Source organism: Colletotrichum phormii (assembly GCF_030913505.1).
Source record: "Colletotrichum phormii strain CBS 102054 chromosome Unknown BDP81scaffold_5, whole genome shotgun sequence".
Lineage (NCBI taxonomy): Eukaryota > Fungi > Ascomycota > Sordariomycetes > Glomerellales > Glomerellaceae > Colletotrichum > Colletotrichum phormii.
This window is the reverse complement of record NW_026851447.1, coordinates 1,942,086-1,958,862: the sequence shown is the minus strand read 5'-3', so window position 1 is coordinate 1,958,862 and position 16,777 is coordinate 1,942,086. Positions and strand designations below refer to the sequence as shown.

Genomic DNA, 16,777 nt, shown 5'->3' with positions numbered 1-16,777 from the left:
GGCATCTTTCCGGTGTCTTTGTTTCGCAACATAAAAATTTTAAAAATTAAAATTAAAAAAGTAAATAATAGAGAACTTTTGAACAACCATTCCTCGTATGTGCTATGAGAGAGAGTGAATGGCTTTGCGGCCTCTGTAAGGAACAAACTACGGGGTACTTTCGGAACAGTCAGACGTACGAAAAACGCCCAGAATGTCTTTTTTTACGCAACAACTCAAGGTGAACCAAGTTAGTATCGTGCCGACGGACCGTTTGCAGATCATCCAAAGTAGCCCAGTCCCTCGACTTCCCATATCCCGAATAGGCAAGTCGCGGACCACCCGGCGCCGGACACACGGACCAGGACGGGGCCGGCTGAGTGGGGCTCTCGCGCCGGGACCAGATGCAGAGCGCAACATCTTCTTCCGGGGGGTAATTTGTGGGAACATTGACGCGGCCCGATGAAGCGGGCTCACAGGCAGGGCTTGATCAAGAGATCGGCGGTGAGCTGCGTGCGGTTCATGTAGGTTTGACAACCGCCGCGGATGCCGGAGGAGAGTTCCCACGCGAGAGAGAGAGAGAGAGAAGCCAGGGTTCGGGACCGTCCGTATGCGGATGAAGCAGCACCGTTAGGTTCCTCGGTATATGTGATATTGCTTCTGACGGATACGGAGGGTACGGATGGAACGATCTCGATGGTTGGCATGTATGGCTTATTGAAGCTGTTCACAAGAGCATATGGATTCCGGCTTCACTTTCAGCTCAGGGCAAATGGCGTTTACGGACATTGTGCCAGACCGCCATGCATGCCTCAGAGCGCCATCCGTATCAAACATACGGTGGGTTCGGGTACAGCCTCGGAGTAACACCTCGAAGAGCACTATTGATCGCGAGAAATATCAGATGTCCAAGGCCAACAATCACCCACATGATGTTTTCTTTCTAAGCGGTGGACAGAAGAAAAGGCGGTGGAACGACATTCACAATGCCAACGCTCGTCCAAAAGCAAACGACTTTGAGTGTCGTCGATGCGCAAACGCCCTCAACGGCGCCCCATATCCCCCATAGACAACACGTCACTCATCGTAGCACAAAGAGCGGGGAGTCACGGTGAACAGAAAAGAGAAGCAAAGACAAAGCAAGCAGCCTGACGAAGGGGGTTTCGTTCCCCTGACGATCTGGCGTACTCGATCGGAGACAACGCAGTGGTGCATCTGCCAGTTGGCGGCCGTGACAGGGGGGGTCTTCTCGCAAACAGGACCCCAAAGTAGTCGGGACTTTGACATGGTTGGAATGGAGCTGTCTTGGAACTCGCCTTGCTTTTGCTGTCTAGGTCAGGTTTGTCTTGGGTGATTATTCTGCCCTGGCGGATGTGTGTAATGAGACACTTGGGTGGAGAGCCCGAGAGACAAGTTCATTCTTACATCTGCCCGATGCCAAGGATTCTCAGATAAGAGACGCAGTATTAGATACATCGGTCATTTTTGGGCGCTTGTATCCGTAATATTGTCATTTCTTCTCAGAAAGGTATTTTGCAATTTGTGATTATATCGAGAGCGGTGAACACGGGTGCCATATGCAGCTGAGTTGAAGAGGTATCGATGGATGGATAGAGGGGTGGCAGAACCCAAACATGAACTTGACAGGGGGTTTAGTTTCTTTCTAAAGGGATGCGGTTTCAGCTTGCGATGCTTCTGGCGTTTGCTTTTCTGGTGCTTCTCCTTGCCTCTTTCTTTTTTCCCTTCGGGATGCAAGCTGCACGATCGCGGGCGAATCGGGGAGGCACCCAAGCGCCCCCGGGCCCCAACCTTCAGCTTGGGTTGGCACGCCCGTCACCCGTGTCACGGCGGTACGGGTTACACACCGCATACCTTATTTCGGATTCCCCATACCTGCGTAGCCGGTAGCGCACGTAAGGCGAGGTACATGTATTTGGGGATATCCTTCCTGCAACCCTAACGCGGAAGAGCGGGATTGGGGGGGGGGGGGGGGGGGGGGCAGCTGTGGGTTGTAGTGTGTGCATTACGGCGCTCATGGCGGCCCGCTATCGGATTTGATGCAGCGGGAATGGGAAGCAGGAGACCGGGGGGTAATAAAGAGAGGTGAAGGCCCTGAGGGTGCCGGCGCATGCAGCGATAATCAAGAAATCTGCGTTTGGCTTGCATGAGGTGCATGAGAGGGAAATCGCGGTGTGCAAATGCAGAGCAAGTCTGCGACCGACCGCTTTGCACAAAAAAAAAAACCTTCTTTTGCATCCACATCACCGATAATTTCCATGGGTGAGTCACAGACTAATGAGGCGAGAGAGAGTCTAGAGAGATGTGATTGCGACGCGCACGCAACAAACGGATGAGACGAGTAAGGTAGACAGTTTTTGGCATTCAAACGGTGATAGTAAACTGGATTGGCCATCACATTTACACAAATCGCCCAAACAGACGGCGAGCAACACGAACTTTGAGGGATGCGCCGAACCGTGATTGGAGCGCGGCCCTCGCACGCGCCCGGCGTCCGACCAGCCAGGTCCCGAGCGCCGGCCATGGGGACATGGGACGCGGTCGCCCAGACACTTTTCTTGTATTGCACCAGTCTTTCTGACCTTTGCGAGTGTTATTGGCATCCGTCAACTGTGATGAACAGTGTGATGTGATGGGGAGGCGCCCGACTGATTTCACGTCGCGTTCCCAGAGATGGCGATTAGCAACTTGTATTGTCATTTGCACTTTGACCGTGTGGGGGATTTACTAGTGGATATGAGTGATGGTGGGATGAGCATCGCGAATCGCGGCGAAGCCATTTTGAATGGTCTCTTTATTAGGTTGCCGTATTCTTATGGGTGGATGCGATATTCGGAGCAAATGCCGTTGGTCATGATGCGGTATCTCGACGTGACGCTGAGGGGTGTGCACTGGAGTCTGTACGATGCCCACGTTGCTTAGATTGGGCTCCAAAGTGATTGGTATCTACATTATAGTGAGCTGACCAAAATGAGTGTCGTATAAGGCGGCTGTAGTATTGGACGGGGGAGGGGTAGAGGGGAAGCGTTGGTGTGTTCGTCATTCCGGAGCCCGGCTCCGGAGGGGCACGCAAGGCCTGGAATGCACGATATCTGAGGATCGCCCATCTCCCGACAGCGGGCCAAACGTCTGGATTACGGTATTACCGCTACAGACACCGCTCAGTGCTCAGTGACCGCTGCCACACGAAGCACGCAACTGCGTGGCAGCGTGGCAGCGTGGCAGGCAAAGGCAGAGGCAGGCTGGACACCTGCGAGATGCGGTCGACGGTCGTGGCCGGCACCCAGACCCAGGCCCGTGGGGTTTCGACCTGCGGGTGTGTTTCTGTAATCTCGCAAGCGTTGGGATCGACGAGACACTGCGGTCGCGCTGAGATTCCCCGAGTTGCCCCGGGTGGTCCAGGACTCCCAAGACCGTTCCAGCCCCTGCTCACTTGTCACTTGTCATATTCTGCAGATACTGCAGGTCTTTCTTTCTTGTCTCTTGTTCAAAATTCCTGCCCGATCATCCCCCCCCCCCCCCCCCCCCTTTTGCGTTGCCCTGCAGCACACACCACACCCCTCAAAGGAGTCCCAAGTCGTGCAATGTTCGACCCTGATGGGTGTTTGGCATATGGCGGTGACGATGATGTAACTTGTAGGTGAAAAAAGGGCCTGGGCTTTGGAGGGGGGGGGGCCCGCAAGCCGCAGCCGCCGTTGGGAGAAGAAAGAAGGAAACATGAACAGCAAGAAAACAGGCGTATACAGCCACAAAAGCAAGCTCTGACGGACGGCTCCGATCCTGATTTTGGTGAAAGCATTGCCAATATTCGATGGCTCGGGTGTGGTCGACACGAGGGGGGGGGGGCTTTACCGCCTCCGGGCTTCGGCGGCAGAATACATACGTAAGGCAGGTTGGCGGTATGAGAGGAGGGGTGGTCAACAACCGCATCACATCACCCAACAACACTCAACCACCAAACCCCCACGCTTACCTCTCCCGCCGTGAGGTCGGTGAAGGAAACAGTCAGTGACAACGAAAAACCCCCCACCACTACAGCCAGCACTCGCTCAAAGACGCCGCGAGCGAATGGGGCTTAGTTGGTAGTCAGTGGTGCAACGAGTGGTTCCAAGGTCCGGAACCCCCTCGCCCTGACGGACCTTTGCTTGGAGCGCCGGGGCTTACGGGGGATTCGCAAAAGAACAGACGTTGCTATTCAATCCTCTGTGCGTGTGTTCTTCTTTTCACCCCCAAGATATCAAAAATAAACGTGATGGCGTTTTTGCGCTTGCGGACGGAAAGGCACGGATCCTCGAGCGCAGAATCCGTGCAGAGGATCTTCAGCTCAGCTCAGCCCAGCTCACCCCTCTCTTCTCTTCCCCTCCAGATAGCGGAGGGGAAGAAGGAAGAGGCGTCGCTGGCTGTTCGTTTCATTTGTTTGAAGTGTAGGCGTGGTGGTGCCACCGCCATCCATCCGTTCCATTCCATCGACAAAGGGTTGAAAATAGCAATGCCAACAGGATGACAGCATACGAGAATATTCGTTCGTGATGGAGTGTCACCGTACACTTACAGATACGAAGATGCGCGCAGTGAGATAAGCCCGGTCCGTATCGGCGCCGGACGCCGGTGAACCTAACCCCACGCGCACCACTCACCGTAAATGTCTTGCTCGTGGACGTGGTATCTCGTATCTTATCTCGGAAAGGCCCGAGAGCTGCGATAAGAGGTGCGGTAACGGCGGATAAGTGACACTGACGTTTTGCTCCGCGGTCGATCCGTTTAGACTGAAGTGAACCTGCCGTTTCGGGTAATTTACTACGACTCTACGACTCTGCAACACCGACGGCCACGTTTTGTCCGGGAACTCGACGACACGGTTTACCAGGGGAGGGGGTCTTCCGTCAATCGTGCATGTGCTTCCTGCTGGTGCTTGCGCCTGCGGAGAAAGGAAACGGCGTATAACGGATACGGATACTCTTTTTGAGTATCCCGCCTGTATCCGTAAGTCTTGGCAACTGAAGAATGCGGATGAACCGTTCCGTCCAATGCTCTTTGGGAGGCTTTACGGATACGGGTGTTAGACTTGGGTCTGAAGAGTTGTAGACAGACACCGCGGTCCAGTTTTTTCTCCCTCGCTTGTTGCTTGTGCTTGTAGCAGATCACTGGGCTCCTCCAAAACGCCAAACGGAACCCGTCCCGAAACCTGATCGGACGGCAGACGGGTCTCCGAAAGCGAAACGAGGAGCCCAAACGATGATGTGCAACTCGAACTGTTGGTTGGAGGAAACACTGAATGTTTGCTCTGTCGGCTTGTCTTGCATCTTTCGTCTCTGGTTGTTGTTCTTTGTTCCACTCATCGTTGGCTGAGATATAGGTACACCCACCGAGAAACACGGGTATCCGTAGGCAAAGAAAGGACAAAAAAAAAAAAAGGCTGAACCCAGTTCGTCTTTCGATCTGTAGCCGTAGGCGGGGTTGATGTCACACAGCAGCAGTTGCAGACGGCGTCAGAGCTGGCCGCCGGACGCCGTCTTTACGTTCAGCCAACCAACAGGAAATAGAGATGGAATACCGATTGGGGAATCCTGTCCGGTGTAACGGAACTACACAACTGTGTGGCTTGAACGCCTCGAGTTTCAGACCGTGGGCAACCAACAACCAACAACCAACAACCAACAACCAACAGCCAACAAGCCACCACCAACCCATCCGCCGTCCCGGGTTTTCCCAGGTTTTCCCCAGGTTGCCATCCTTTGAGATCAAGAGTCAGGATTTTTGCGCGCTCTACACTAGTCAGTCGCCCGAAAAAGAACGTCAGTTCCCTTGGGGCCAGTGCTTCAGGATGACGGCGGAACGACGATGGAAGCGTGGTTTAACAAACTTCTGTGCGGGTGGCCAATTCGCGTGGCATACCTTGTGGGATTACACACACACCCGCAAGCTAGAATCTTGGTCCTATGGAGTAGTGTAACATGTTGCCATAGATTGGCAACTTGTGAATACCCACGTTTGCCGGCCGGGAAAAGAGACAAAATTGAGGGTCGTTTGATATCGTGACAAAAGAAGGAGGGGGCGTGTTGAAAATTTTTGAACAGAGATCGTATGGAGAATCCCGGATGATGGACGGGAAAGGACGATCAAATTGTTCATCATGTCAAAAGACTGAAGTCATAGTTGACGTCGAACCTGCATGGTGAGCGATTCGGGGAATAACTGAATCAGTGTTCACGTTGCAAGCGTTGCGTCCCTGAATTTTTTTAAATTTTTTTTTGTGACGATTGCCAGTTCTTTTGCGCTTGAGGATGCCCTTTCGGACGACAGGCCCGCCTCTTCCAAGATTCTTCTGGAAAAGAACAGTTAAGAAAGAAAAGAAAAAAAGGATGTGGTTGGGTTGCGCCACACGCGATTCATGAGCCACCCGAACTCGACAAGAGCCCCGGAGGAAAGACCGAGATGTGAGAGAACAACTGAAAAAGACTGAGAGAGAGAGGTGTGTGCGTCGGAGATTCTCCGATTACCACTTTGACTTTGGGGTTTAAGTGTCTCCACGACTCAAGTTTACCGAAACGACACCGAGACGAGGGATTACGCGGTACCGTGGTCAGAAGCAGCGCGGTCTCGACGCGCAAAGTGCCATGCTGCCAATCCAGACGGCTGGGCTGCTGGGCTTGGGGGAATAAGGAGGTGGAGCAATCCCGGCATCTCTCGACCAGTTTTTTTTTTCCGAGGCGGAGAGACTCTGACAGCACTTTAGAAGCCACATGGAAGAATTTTCCCTGAAAGGAATTTTCTTTTCGGACCGGGGGTAGTTGCGGAAAGAGAGAGAGAGAGAGAGAGAGAGAGAGAGAGAGAGAGAGAGAGAGGTTAGAGCTTCCCCCTCTGAACCGTCCATTTGTCACCAATCAAACTCGTCATAATGCCGAAGAGCCTCCGAAAAGCGGAGCTTTCCAGACAAGAAGGGCCTTTTCTGCTTCTTGATGAGTTTGAAAGCTCAAGCATCTAGAGACTAGAGCTTCGAGAAGGGCGGGTGAAGCTTGTGACGGGGAATGATTCGGCGGGAAAAGAAGCACCGAGACCAAAAAAAAGGGTGCCGGACCGGTGAATGGATACCGCTTGTCAGAATTTGCATTTGATGTTGAGAACTCGAGAGGCAGGTTGAGACAGGGTCTTTTTTGCTAAACACTTTTCGAATGCGCCAAAAGGACCATTGGGTTCTATTCACCCTCCTTCCCCATTCTTCGAAATTCGAACGAGACTTCATCCGTTTGGTTAATGAGACTGACTCCCTTTCTCTCTATACTAGCAAGTAGCCTGGCAGAAAAAGCTTCCAGAGCTTCCCAAAGTGCTCCATATCTCTCTTTCTCCCCTCCTCTTAGTGCTCTTCCTATCCGCAAAGGACCCAGACCAAACAGTAATCCCGCCGCTGATAACCCGCGAGACCCTCTTTTCGTGGACTCGTTCATCTGGCAGACAGAATTTTGCACCAAAGAGGAGCTCCCTGTCATGGCAGTCCTTTGGGCTAGAGCTCCTCACAACCCCTCCAGTCTCCATGATTGCACCACGAAAAAGCTCCACCGGACAAGACAAAACAGGAAAGTGTGCAAAGACCGGAAAAGGTCTAGAGCCTCTCCAAACCCCGGGAGCGATCGTCCCCGTCGTGGGTATCGGTGGGGATTTGAGGGAAGAGGGAGAGATTTGACACGTTGGGATTCGCCGGGGCATCCCGTTTGGCTCCCCCAAAGTTGCCAATCACCTTTTTCCGTTGTTAGATCCACAACGTACTCCAAGACTCCGCTCAAGACCTCTCCAAGTGCTCCATGGCTCCAAGGGGGGGAGTGGTGTTTGGATAAATGGTGAGCCCCCCCCCCCGTCCGTCAACCGCAAGAACGAGGTCTAGGCGCCGGGAATCCATCCCGGTGCAGGGACCCTTCCATCAGACTCCACCGTTCCCAAGTTTTTGCTGATTGCCAATGCCAATGCCATGCTCCTCTGGCAACTCCGCCACGCTTCCTGACTGGAGTCGCTTGGGTCCATGAACCCAAAGGGCGGGGACTTGGAGAGGAGGAGCCGAGAAAAAAAAAAGAGAAAGAGGAGCCAAATCCACCGTTCAGGCTCTGGATGCTGGAAGCCGTTGGATTCGTTGCAGACTCTTTCGCTGGAACCGAGCCGACGGTTAAAGGGCGTCTACGAATCGTGTCCGCGCCGTTCGCCTCTTCCTTTCTCCTTGCTGGCTTAAGATGATCGGAATGGAGACGAGAGAGAGCCGCGCCGCCACCTCCCATTGTGGGACCGCGTCTTGCACAATTCCGCAATCGCGGCAAGGACTTTTTTTTTTTTTAATTTTAATTTTTCAGGGTCCAGTCCTTCGCGGCCGTAAAAACGTAGATCTAGAGTTCTAAACGGAATGCAAGCCCCGGTTTATTACTGAGAATAGAAGTGCGGTTTGCCTATCTCGACCAGCTGGACTCGATTATCCCAGCCAATCGTAACGTCTCCATTGCAAGGGATTGGGACAACAAGAGTTACCCCGCGACTAACGGAGCTGGTCCGCTGGGCTTATCTGCATTGCACCGAGCGTAATCGCACGCAATGCGGGGAGGGTCCTGTCCAAAAGATCACCTTTGGGCGCTTTTCCCTCCCGACCTCACCCGCAATTCTAAGCAGCCCTATCACTTATGTCGGGAATTAGCTTTCACGATAACCGGTTTGGCTTGGGGTTGACTCTTCAACGAGAATCCGCGGAGAGCGGAGCCGCGAGGAGGGCCACTCATGTCCGGTTTCGCAAAGGGGCTGTTCAGTCTGAGATACCGGCGATGCAGCCCACCACTGACTCCCTTCAAGATGGTCGGCGTCCTCACCTCCGCGGGTTATCACGGAGGGGGTGTCGAGACATCAAGTCTTTCCGTCTTGATCAGATCAGATGAGATCAGATCATGAACAATTCAGATGTCGATTCTTCTGACTTTGTCCGTCGACGACACCGTATGTAGATTGTCTTTCGATGGGAAGATCCCAAAGAGTGTGGCTGAAACCGTTGAGAAAACGCAGTAAAGATCTCTCAAGATCTCCCCTCACGCCATAATCTGCATTCTCCATCTTGCCCATCTCAGGTGTCAGATAAATCTCAAGATCAACACTCGTGATGCCGACAACTATCTTGCATCTTGTCTACACCCCACCACCCCTCCCCCTCCCCCTCCCCCTCCCCAAAAACTCCTCCGCACTCCGGGGCCGAGTCCGAAAGATTCCGTCCCCCGGTGGTAAGAAGTGGGCCATTTGCGTCTGTCTATCCGACTCTCCGCATCTCACCCGTAGGCCGCAGGAGTATCCGTAATACCGTCATCGAGCCAAGGCATTGCAATCTATACAGCTTGAACTCAAACCCCAGACTGTGCTGCTGCTCCTCCTTCCAAGTTCCCCCGAAGCCTCGGTATACCGCGTCTACAATGCATCAACAGTCTTTACTTGGCTTCCCGAGCATGAGCGAAAAGGAACCGAACGTCACTAAACTCTACCCGTCGAAAACATCCCGCGGCATAGCAATATCCAGCATTCAAAGGAGACCGGAAACTCGTTCCTCGGCTTCCTCAAGGCCAAGGTAAAACCTCCCGAGAAGCGGTAGCTAGGTAGGTCACCCCCGGATCTCCGATCCATCCCGATTCCTTCGTCCAGCTCCTTCATCGAGTATCCGTAGTCAAAGAAAAACCTGCCTGTGACTGTTCGTATCGTAGCGCATCCGGTGTCCTCCAAGCAACACCGAACAGTAAACGCAAACAGGCACGATGGGTCAAAGCCAAGCGCCTCTTTTCCCCGGGTCTTCAAGGGTCCTTGTCAACCTTTTGCCGCGGTCGGTGTCGGTGGTTGAAAGGCAATGTCCGCCTGCGAAAGACTGCCGAGGCTTGTGGCTTCTTAGCCCCATAGGTTACGTAGTTTACAAACGCCATAATCGAGGCCGCCCGCTGCTACGCCACAAAGCCCAGGAAAACCTTACCTAAGCCATGAACATAGACGCGCACGCCACATTACATATTGCCCGCCCCCGTATCCAAACACAGCTCCCCCCCCCCCCCCAAAACGGTCCAAAGATCCGAAGATTGCAATGGAGACACGCAATCCAGACATCGATCTCGGTAGAATTATTACAGCCTTCCTCTGCCACCATAGTAAAACATCCAAGAATAGAGATGACTTTTGGGTCCCCCTCCCTCTGGGCACCCTCTGGCCCGGGTCCTTGGGAAATTCGTAATGCGCCGAAGGCCTGGAATCACAATCTGGGGGGGGCGGGGAGGAAGAACAAAGTGAGGCTGTGTCTTTCGGACGGAGCAAATGGCATGACGGGGTCGGTTCTTGCCCAACTGGATCCTCCTAGCAACAACGCATATCCCAGGGCTTGCAAGTTCATACCCGCAAATTCAAGCGAACAGTGCCGCCGGGAATTCTCAACGGGAATTGCTTGAAAGCTCGAGACCTTGAATGATTACCTAAGTCAAACTAACAGGGGTGAATCTCCCGACGGTTCCCGACCGTTTACTGTGAGGGCTCCTGTTGTCCCAGATTGCCATACTCCAGTCACAAGCCGCAACAGCCATCGGCCATCGGCTCTGCCTCCGTCTCTCCCCCAATCATGGAGACACCAACACACTCACACACTAGGTCTAGCAGTTGGCTGGCACAATACCCGTCACCGCTCGCATAGTTCCGAACAGCCAGCGAGACAAATACGAATAATTAATGACGACATGATTTTGTGTGGCTAGAACAACCACAACAAACTCACAAAGCCGAGGAAAAACAGGGTAAACCTTCAGCCCCGACCGGCTGAGCCTGGCGCATCCAGTCTCCAGTTGCAGCTCCCACAATAAATTCCAATATTGCTGATTCCAGAATCCACAGACCCCGAGCTGGACCTTTGGGTCACTTTGTCAGCGACCGAAAGCAAGTGAAGCAAGCAGCAACCCTCAACAGCCACACACAGTCCAAACCAGCGCCTGGTAAACGCATCAGCAACCGCTGAATCCAGGCCAGTCGGCTGCCACATGCTTACGTTTGCTGCTCGTAAAAGTATGACTCTACACTTGTAATTCTGCATGCCGGAACGGAACCATGGAATGACTCTGACATTTTCTTGATTTCAAATGCCTTACACCTTCGATGCACGAATGCAAATGTCAGAAGCAAGTGCATCCTATAGTGAAAGGGAGGCGATGCATGCCTGAGTCATCCGGTTTACAAATCACCAGGAAGCGAATAGGTGGATGCAGATATCTTGTCATGTAGAATAGAATCAAATGTTGATGTCGCGCGTGGCGAAGGGTATCTCGTACTAAATACTAACTAACTAATGCGAAGCCTCGTGTGGGCAAAATGTTGTTCCCATGCTGAAGTCCCCGATAATGCGGATGCAAAGTCCTGTGAAAATGTGCTGTGATGCCATGCTGCCCCCAATAATCCGAAAGTCGATCCGTTGATCGACATGAAAGAACAAACTCCATGCGACAAATAATAGCTGGGCCACCTCGGTGGGCCACAGCAAAGGGGGGGGGGGGGGGGTATCAACATGAAAAGACAATAGAGGAAAAACAGTAAACAGGGTTGATGCAAGGCATGTGAAATGCCAGTGCCCAAATGATGAGTCCACGAGGACCAGGTATTGATTGCAACGTAACGAGGCAGCCGACCTGTAAGTCCTCTCACCTGCCACACCAGCCATTGCCGGGTGACTCTTGTTCGGTGGGTGGCCGATACCGCCGGGCGTGTGCGAGTGTGGCCGAGACACACTGCTGCGGGCTGCCCCACGATCGGCTTTGCTTGTGCTCCCCCACACGGCGTTCCGAGTCGCCCCGTGAAGTGATGAGCAAGCCGGAATTTGGATGATCGGTTGCAAGCCTGTGATGTGGAAGCAGGCCGCGTCGCACACGAGGCCGAGGCCACGGTGGTTGAGTTGCGAGAGGCGTGTTTGTGTTTGAAGACCAGAGCCTTAGACCGTCGGAGCATATTGGATGTTCCAGGTCGAAGGCGTTCCTGATTTGGTGTGGTCTTTGCCGGCGCCATGCTGAAGAGGCTGCCGATATTATGGATTAGGGTTTGTCGAGACGAGGTGTGTCGGCGAGCTAAAGTATGCTCGTCCGAACAATAGATGGTTGCGCAATGCCACATGCCGGATAGTAAAGAGCTTGCAGCTTCATCGTGGGAAGCTCTCACTCGGCGATAGGAGTCATGGAGGCGAGCTTGTTCTTGGGGCTCTTCTTGGAGCTGCCGCGGCGTTGCGACTTCTTTTGCTGAAGAGCTGCTTGGCGGCGACGTTCCTTCTCGGCCATGACGCAGCGGAGGGCCTCACGCTGCATGGCCATGCGTTCGCGTTCCATCTCGAGGAGCTCGACCTCGGAGATCTGGGGAGAGCGGCAGTTGGGCGAAGAGAAGCTGCCGTGGCTAGAGACGCTGTGGGAGTCGTCCTCGAAGTCCTGGGGGAAGAGATCCTCGTCGGAAAGGTAAGAGGTGGCTCTGGGCTCGCCGTCAAAGTCGGCGAGGGTATCGCGGCGTGGCCATGAAGGGAAGGCGCACGACCGGTCGTGGGCAAGCATGTTGCTGGGAGAGATATCAATGGGGGCGGTCATGGAGACGGAGCCCATGGAGACGGAGCCCATGGAGCTGTATGAACCGTATGAGCCGTACATGGCTGCGATGTGTAGAGTGATGTTGAGTGTTGAAAAATCTTGTTCGTATAAGACTTGAGAGTTGTGGATATTGTTGTTGATTATCACGAACTGAGGGAGTGTGGGAGAAGGTGGACACGGGAGACTTATAAGTCCCAAGGGGCGCGTCTGCCTTCCTCTGGTTTTTGGGGGGGGCGTATTGCGGGTGTTGGGGGTGTTGGGGGTGTAAGAGAAAAGGGGGTGGGAATCAACAGCCAGGAGTAGGAGGTGCAAGGTTGGGCCAGAGCAACGTCCCGAGGAATTTCGGAGAGTGGACCTAGGCCTTTTGGCAAGCCTAAAAATTGGGTAACTGCGTTCCCGGTATCCCGAGGGGGTGGGAAAACAAGGCAAGGGAGGCGGTGACGGAGATGGAAAGGGGGGTGTGTGGGAATGTGAGTGCTGACAGCGCAGGGGGTGCGGTTCCGGTAAGGAAAGAGCTGAAGTGTTGGGCTTGGGCGGAAAGCGGTTGCAGTTGTCGGCAAGGGGGGTGTGAGAGGGGTGTTTTTAGGGACGGTATGGTGAAAAGGGAAAGAAGAAAGGACAAATGTCGGCGACAGGGCTGGCGGTCGCGCGGGAGGAACACCGTATTCCCAATCCTTGGTACCCTTCAGGCTCAGGCTGGCTGGTTAATTACCTGCTTCTGGCAATACAGAGTTGGACCGCGGGCCTGGGCTTGGTGACTATTCTCGACGTGGCGTTGCCGAGGAGCTGCTGAGAGTAGGTACTGTCCGAACTATGGAGTCTCGTACCGGTATTTCGTGGTCGTCGTCGGCACCGCGGTACAGTCAGTACAGCGGAATTGTATAGGTTCGGATAAAGAGTGGACGAGACGGAATATTGGAAATCCTGCTTTTTGGCCTCTTTCTCGGTGATGACTTGTGTCCGTATTTGCACCCGAGTAAGTCGGATGGGCTGGATTGACTCTTGCCTGCAGCTGCGTGTGTCTATCTCTGTATACGAATAAAAGTGTGAGGGTGGTGTCTTTCGGCGGGGGCGGGATGTTGCTGATGGTGTTGTTGGTTATGATGACGCTCGTTATTGCTGATTGCTGATGGTTGTTTGGTGTACTTGGTGTTGCTTTTACCGCCCCTGTGTGGTCGAAACACCAAGATGACTCGAACATGGGCAGAAAGAGTCATGATATATACAATATACCAGAGTACGGTGTTACATGAGGTGTAGAGTATCAGTATTGCTTCAATAGTACCTTTTCTGGCATTGTGTCAACTATCAAAAGTGAGAAACATCATGGCGCAAACAAAAGCTGAATCGCAATCGCCGCTTGAATGCCGCGGGGAATGTTCCCACGGGGCAACGGGAATGGAGTTGCGAACGGACGGGCCTGGCTCCGTAGGCGCAAGCGGTCTCCAAGACTCCGACTGGCTCCCCAGGCCAGCTGTGTCTAGGACTCTAGCACTCTAGGTAGGTGAAAAGTCTGCGATCGATACGCAAGGGAGCCAGAGACAGAGCCGGCGATTCCATTCCAGCTCCCCTCCCCCATTCAGATAATCAAATTCAGAGTTTCTGACTCTGCATCGGGTCTATCCAGTGTTTCTTTCCGTCTCTTGGTGTCTCGGTGTCTCGCATCTTTCAATGATGATTGTCGAAGCCCCCTGTCGGTGCGATTGTGTCGCTTGCCCACCCCCACGATGCAGCAGTGACAAACACGAGGCCGGCCCCCGATTGTGATTCTGAGGCCGACCTAGAACGTGAGGGAGAGACAGACGACAGACGGCGGTATTGGCGATGATATTGTGTGATGAGAGGCAGGGGTTTGAAGGGGAGACTGGACGCCGAGCGACGATAGGGAAGAGGCCCGCAGACCGCCGACGGGGAAGCGGCGGGAGCTGTCTGTCTGTCTCACAGCGCGCATCTTAGTAGGGAAATCGATTTGGTGATATCGACAGGCCAACAGCGGCAGAGCGGCAGCCAACCAGCCAAAAAAAAAAAAAAAAAAAAAAAAAAAAAAAAAAAAGCAAAGAAAACGGAAAAAGAATGAGCGGTGTTTGACCGCCTGGTCGGAAGGGGTGAGGGTGTGAGTCTGTGTCGGGATTCATTGGTCGCGATGGGAGGGCACATAACAGAAGTACCTCTGCACCCACATTGGGCAGCAAGGGTACTTGCAAGGGACCCAAGAGAGTTTGGCCAAAAGCTGGTAATCCGCGGGGGGAGGGGCCAGAACAGATGGGTAAAATGCAGGGCCTGTTGAGCGTTGGGGTTTGACTCTCAGGCCCTTTAGGCGGTTCGCTAGGGACTTGTCCCCGGTGCCATCAGCAGCAATCACTGCTAATCGCTGTCCCATTCGAGGCCCGACAGCGGCATGAGGCGGGGGCCTAGGGGGGGCCTGTGGCCTGGGGGGCCAGCCGTTTGAACACCACTCGCGGGCAGGCGCGCTGGGCCGCTGGCTGGTGATCGCCCTTTCCTTCTGTCTGGCCCTGGGCCGACCGTTCAAAAAGTGTTCTGGCCGGGGGCCTTTTTCTGCCTGCCCTTTCTGCCCCCGTCTTTCCTTCCTCTTGCGTACCCCTGCCCCCCAGCGGAAGGCAGTCTGGGCTGCCCCGGGCCTCGGGCGAGCCCAAAGAATTGGCAGGCACGAGAGCAGGAAGCAAGGGTACTTTCCTCATGGCTCCTGCCCAGACGGGTGAGAGACGGGAAAGAGACCTCGGTGCGCTCGGTGCGCTCGGTGCGCTCGGTGCTTCTCCGTCCAGACTTTTGCGCCGTCTCAAACGGCCGGGGCAGAAGGCATTTATTTCTCTCGCTGCATCGGATTTACCCGTCACCCGTCCGGTGTCTATCCGTACGGTTTTTGGTTTTGGTCTCAACACGCGCTACCGCTTCAACCTCTCATTGGACAACCACCTCCAAATCGTCAATCCCTCGCTGAATCTCTGCAACTTTGACCGAGAATTCGAGTCATAGAGGCGGCGGCCTATCGCATCCGTTTGATTTTGATATTGACATTTTCACTCGCCATCGATCACTGTCAATCAGTGACACACAGCATACACCCCCTTGGCTTCTTGTTCTGCTTCATTACCCGACTCATCACATCAAGCAGAACATCTCACCCCCTCATTCTTGTTAGATTGTCGGGTCCCAGCTTCGAATGTGAATCTTCATGGGCCTCGATAGGCCGGATGCCCCTCCTGGGGAAGCCAAGGGTGAGGGGAAGAATCAAAGCAATGCGCAAGTGCGCGCCGACGATTGACTGAATGCATTCGGGGAACCACAGGAAGCAGACCGACTTGACGCATACTTTTTTGACTTACAACGCCTCACCGCCACCTGGGCCCTGCCACCTTTGATGCCGCCCAGCGATGGTGGACGTCTGATCTTGTTCCTGTTCCAGCGACGACAATACCTTACCTACCTTACCCGGTAAGGTCCAGATGCTGTCAATACCGCCAGGTTGTATGCACCTCAGGTTGAGGCATTGTACCTCCATCTGTACAACACCACAACAACAGCAAGCCACGACACCATCACCAAGGCCAACAAATATCGGGAGCCAAGAGAAAGAAACATTGAAACGAGATGTGCCAGCAAATCTGCCGTGGCTGCATCCAGCACATCCTCATCAATCCCACCGCCCAGGTACTTCACCTTCCCCAGGGCTGATGCTCATGGTTCTCTGGGCGCATCGCATCGCATTGCATCCGCGCCCATCCCGCTCCAGTGACAGACGAGAACGGCCACCGACGGAAACTCAACTAGGAACTTCCGTATTGATCTTTGACCCAAACTTTACCGTAGATGGCATGGAGACCAAAGAGAGACCAAAAAAGCAAACTAGGGCCGCCAGCCAGAACGGCCATTTCCGGACCCCCGGGCTCTCTCACGGCCGTTGTCTCTTTTTTTTCCAATTTTTTTTTTCCAGGTTCCTGTCCATCACTTTTCACTTCCCGGCTATCTATTTTCTTTTCGGCCGGCAACCTGCTGCTTTGGGGGGGGGGGGGCCCAATCCACCGGCCCTCGAGATCCCCCGGTCTCAGAAATTCCATCAACTATCACCATCTGGCATCAAATCGTTTCTTTTCCGTCAATTTGGAAGAATTTTTTCTTCTATTCCTTGCACTGCTTGCAGTGCTTGCTGGGGGTCCTGGAAGTCT

General features: G+C 53.8%; 3 protein-coding genes across 3 annotated transcripts; 1 reads left to right on the top strand and 2 right to left on the bottom strand.

Moving 5' to 3' along the window:
• The first annotated feature begins 5,556 nt into the window (after positions 1-5,556).
• On the top strand, positions 5,557-6,217 carry BDP81DRAFT_421933 (uncharacterized protein). The gene is made up of 2 exons (XM_060589946.1): positions 5,557-6,019; positions 6,075-6,217. Exons 1-2 carry the CDS (start codon positions 5,839-5,841, stop codon positions 6,143-6,145), a joined length of 252 nt encoding a protein of 83 aa, XP_060448442.1. The 5' UTR covers positions 5,557-5,838; the 3' UTR covers positions 6,146-6,217.
• Positions 6,218-10,943: 4,726 nt separating this feature from the next.
• On the bottom strand, positions 10,944-12,355 carry BDP81DRAFT_184328 (uncharacterized protein). Its single transcript, XM_060582324.1, has 2 exons — positions 11,024-12,355; positions 10,944-10,967 (listed from the first exon to the last, which is right to left on the bottom strand). The coding sequence occupies exon 1, from the start codon at positions 12,133-12,135 to the stop codon at positions 11,314-11,316; it is 822 nt and encodes a 273-aa protein (XP_060448441.1). The 5' UTR covers positions 12,136-12,355; the 3' UTR covers positions 10,944-10,967; positions 11,024-11,313.
• Positions 12,177-12,653, bottom strand: BDP81DRAFT_391888 (uncharacterized protein; the record flags this gene model as incomplete). The annotated part of the gene is made up of 1 exon (XM_060587611.1): positions 12,177-12,653. The coding sequence occupies one exon, from the start codon at positions 12,651-12,653 to the stop codon at positions 12,177-12,179; it is 477 nt and encodes a 158-aa protein (XP_060448440.1).
• Between the last annotated feature and the right edge of the window lie 4,124 nt (positions 12,654-16,777).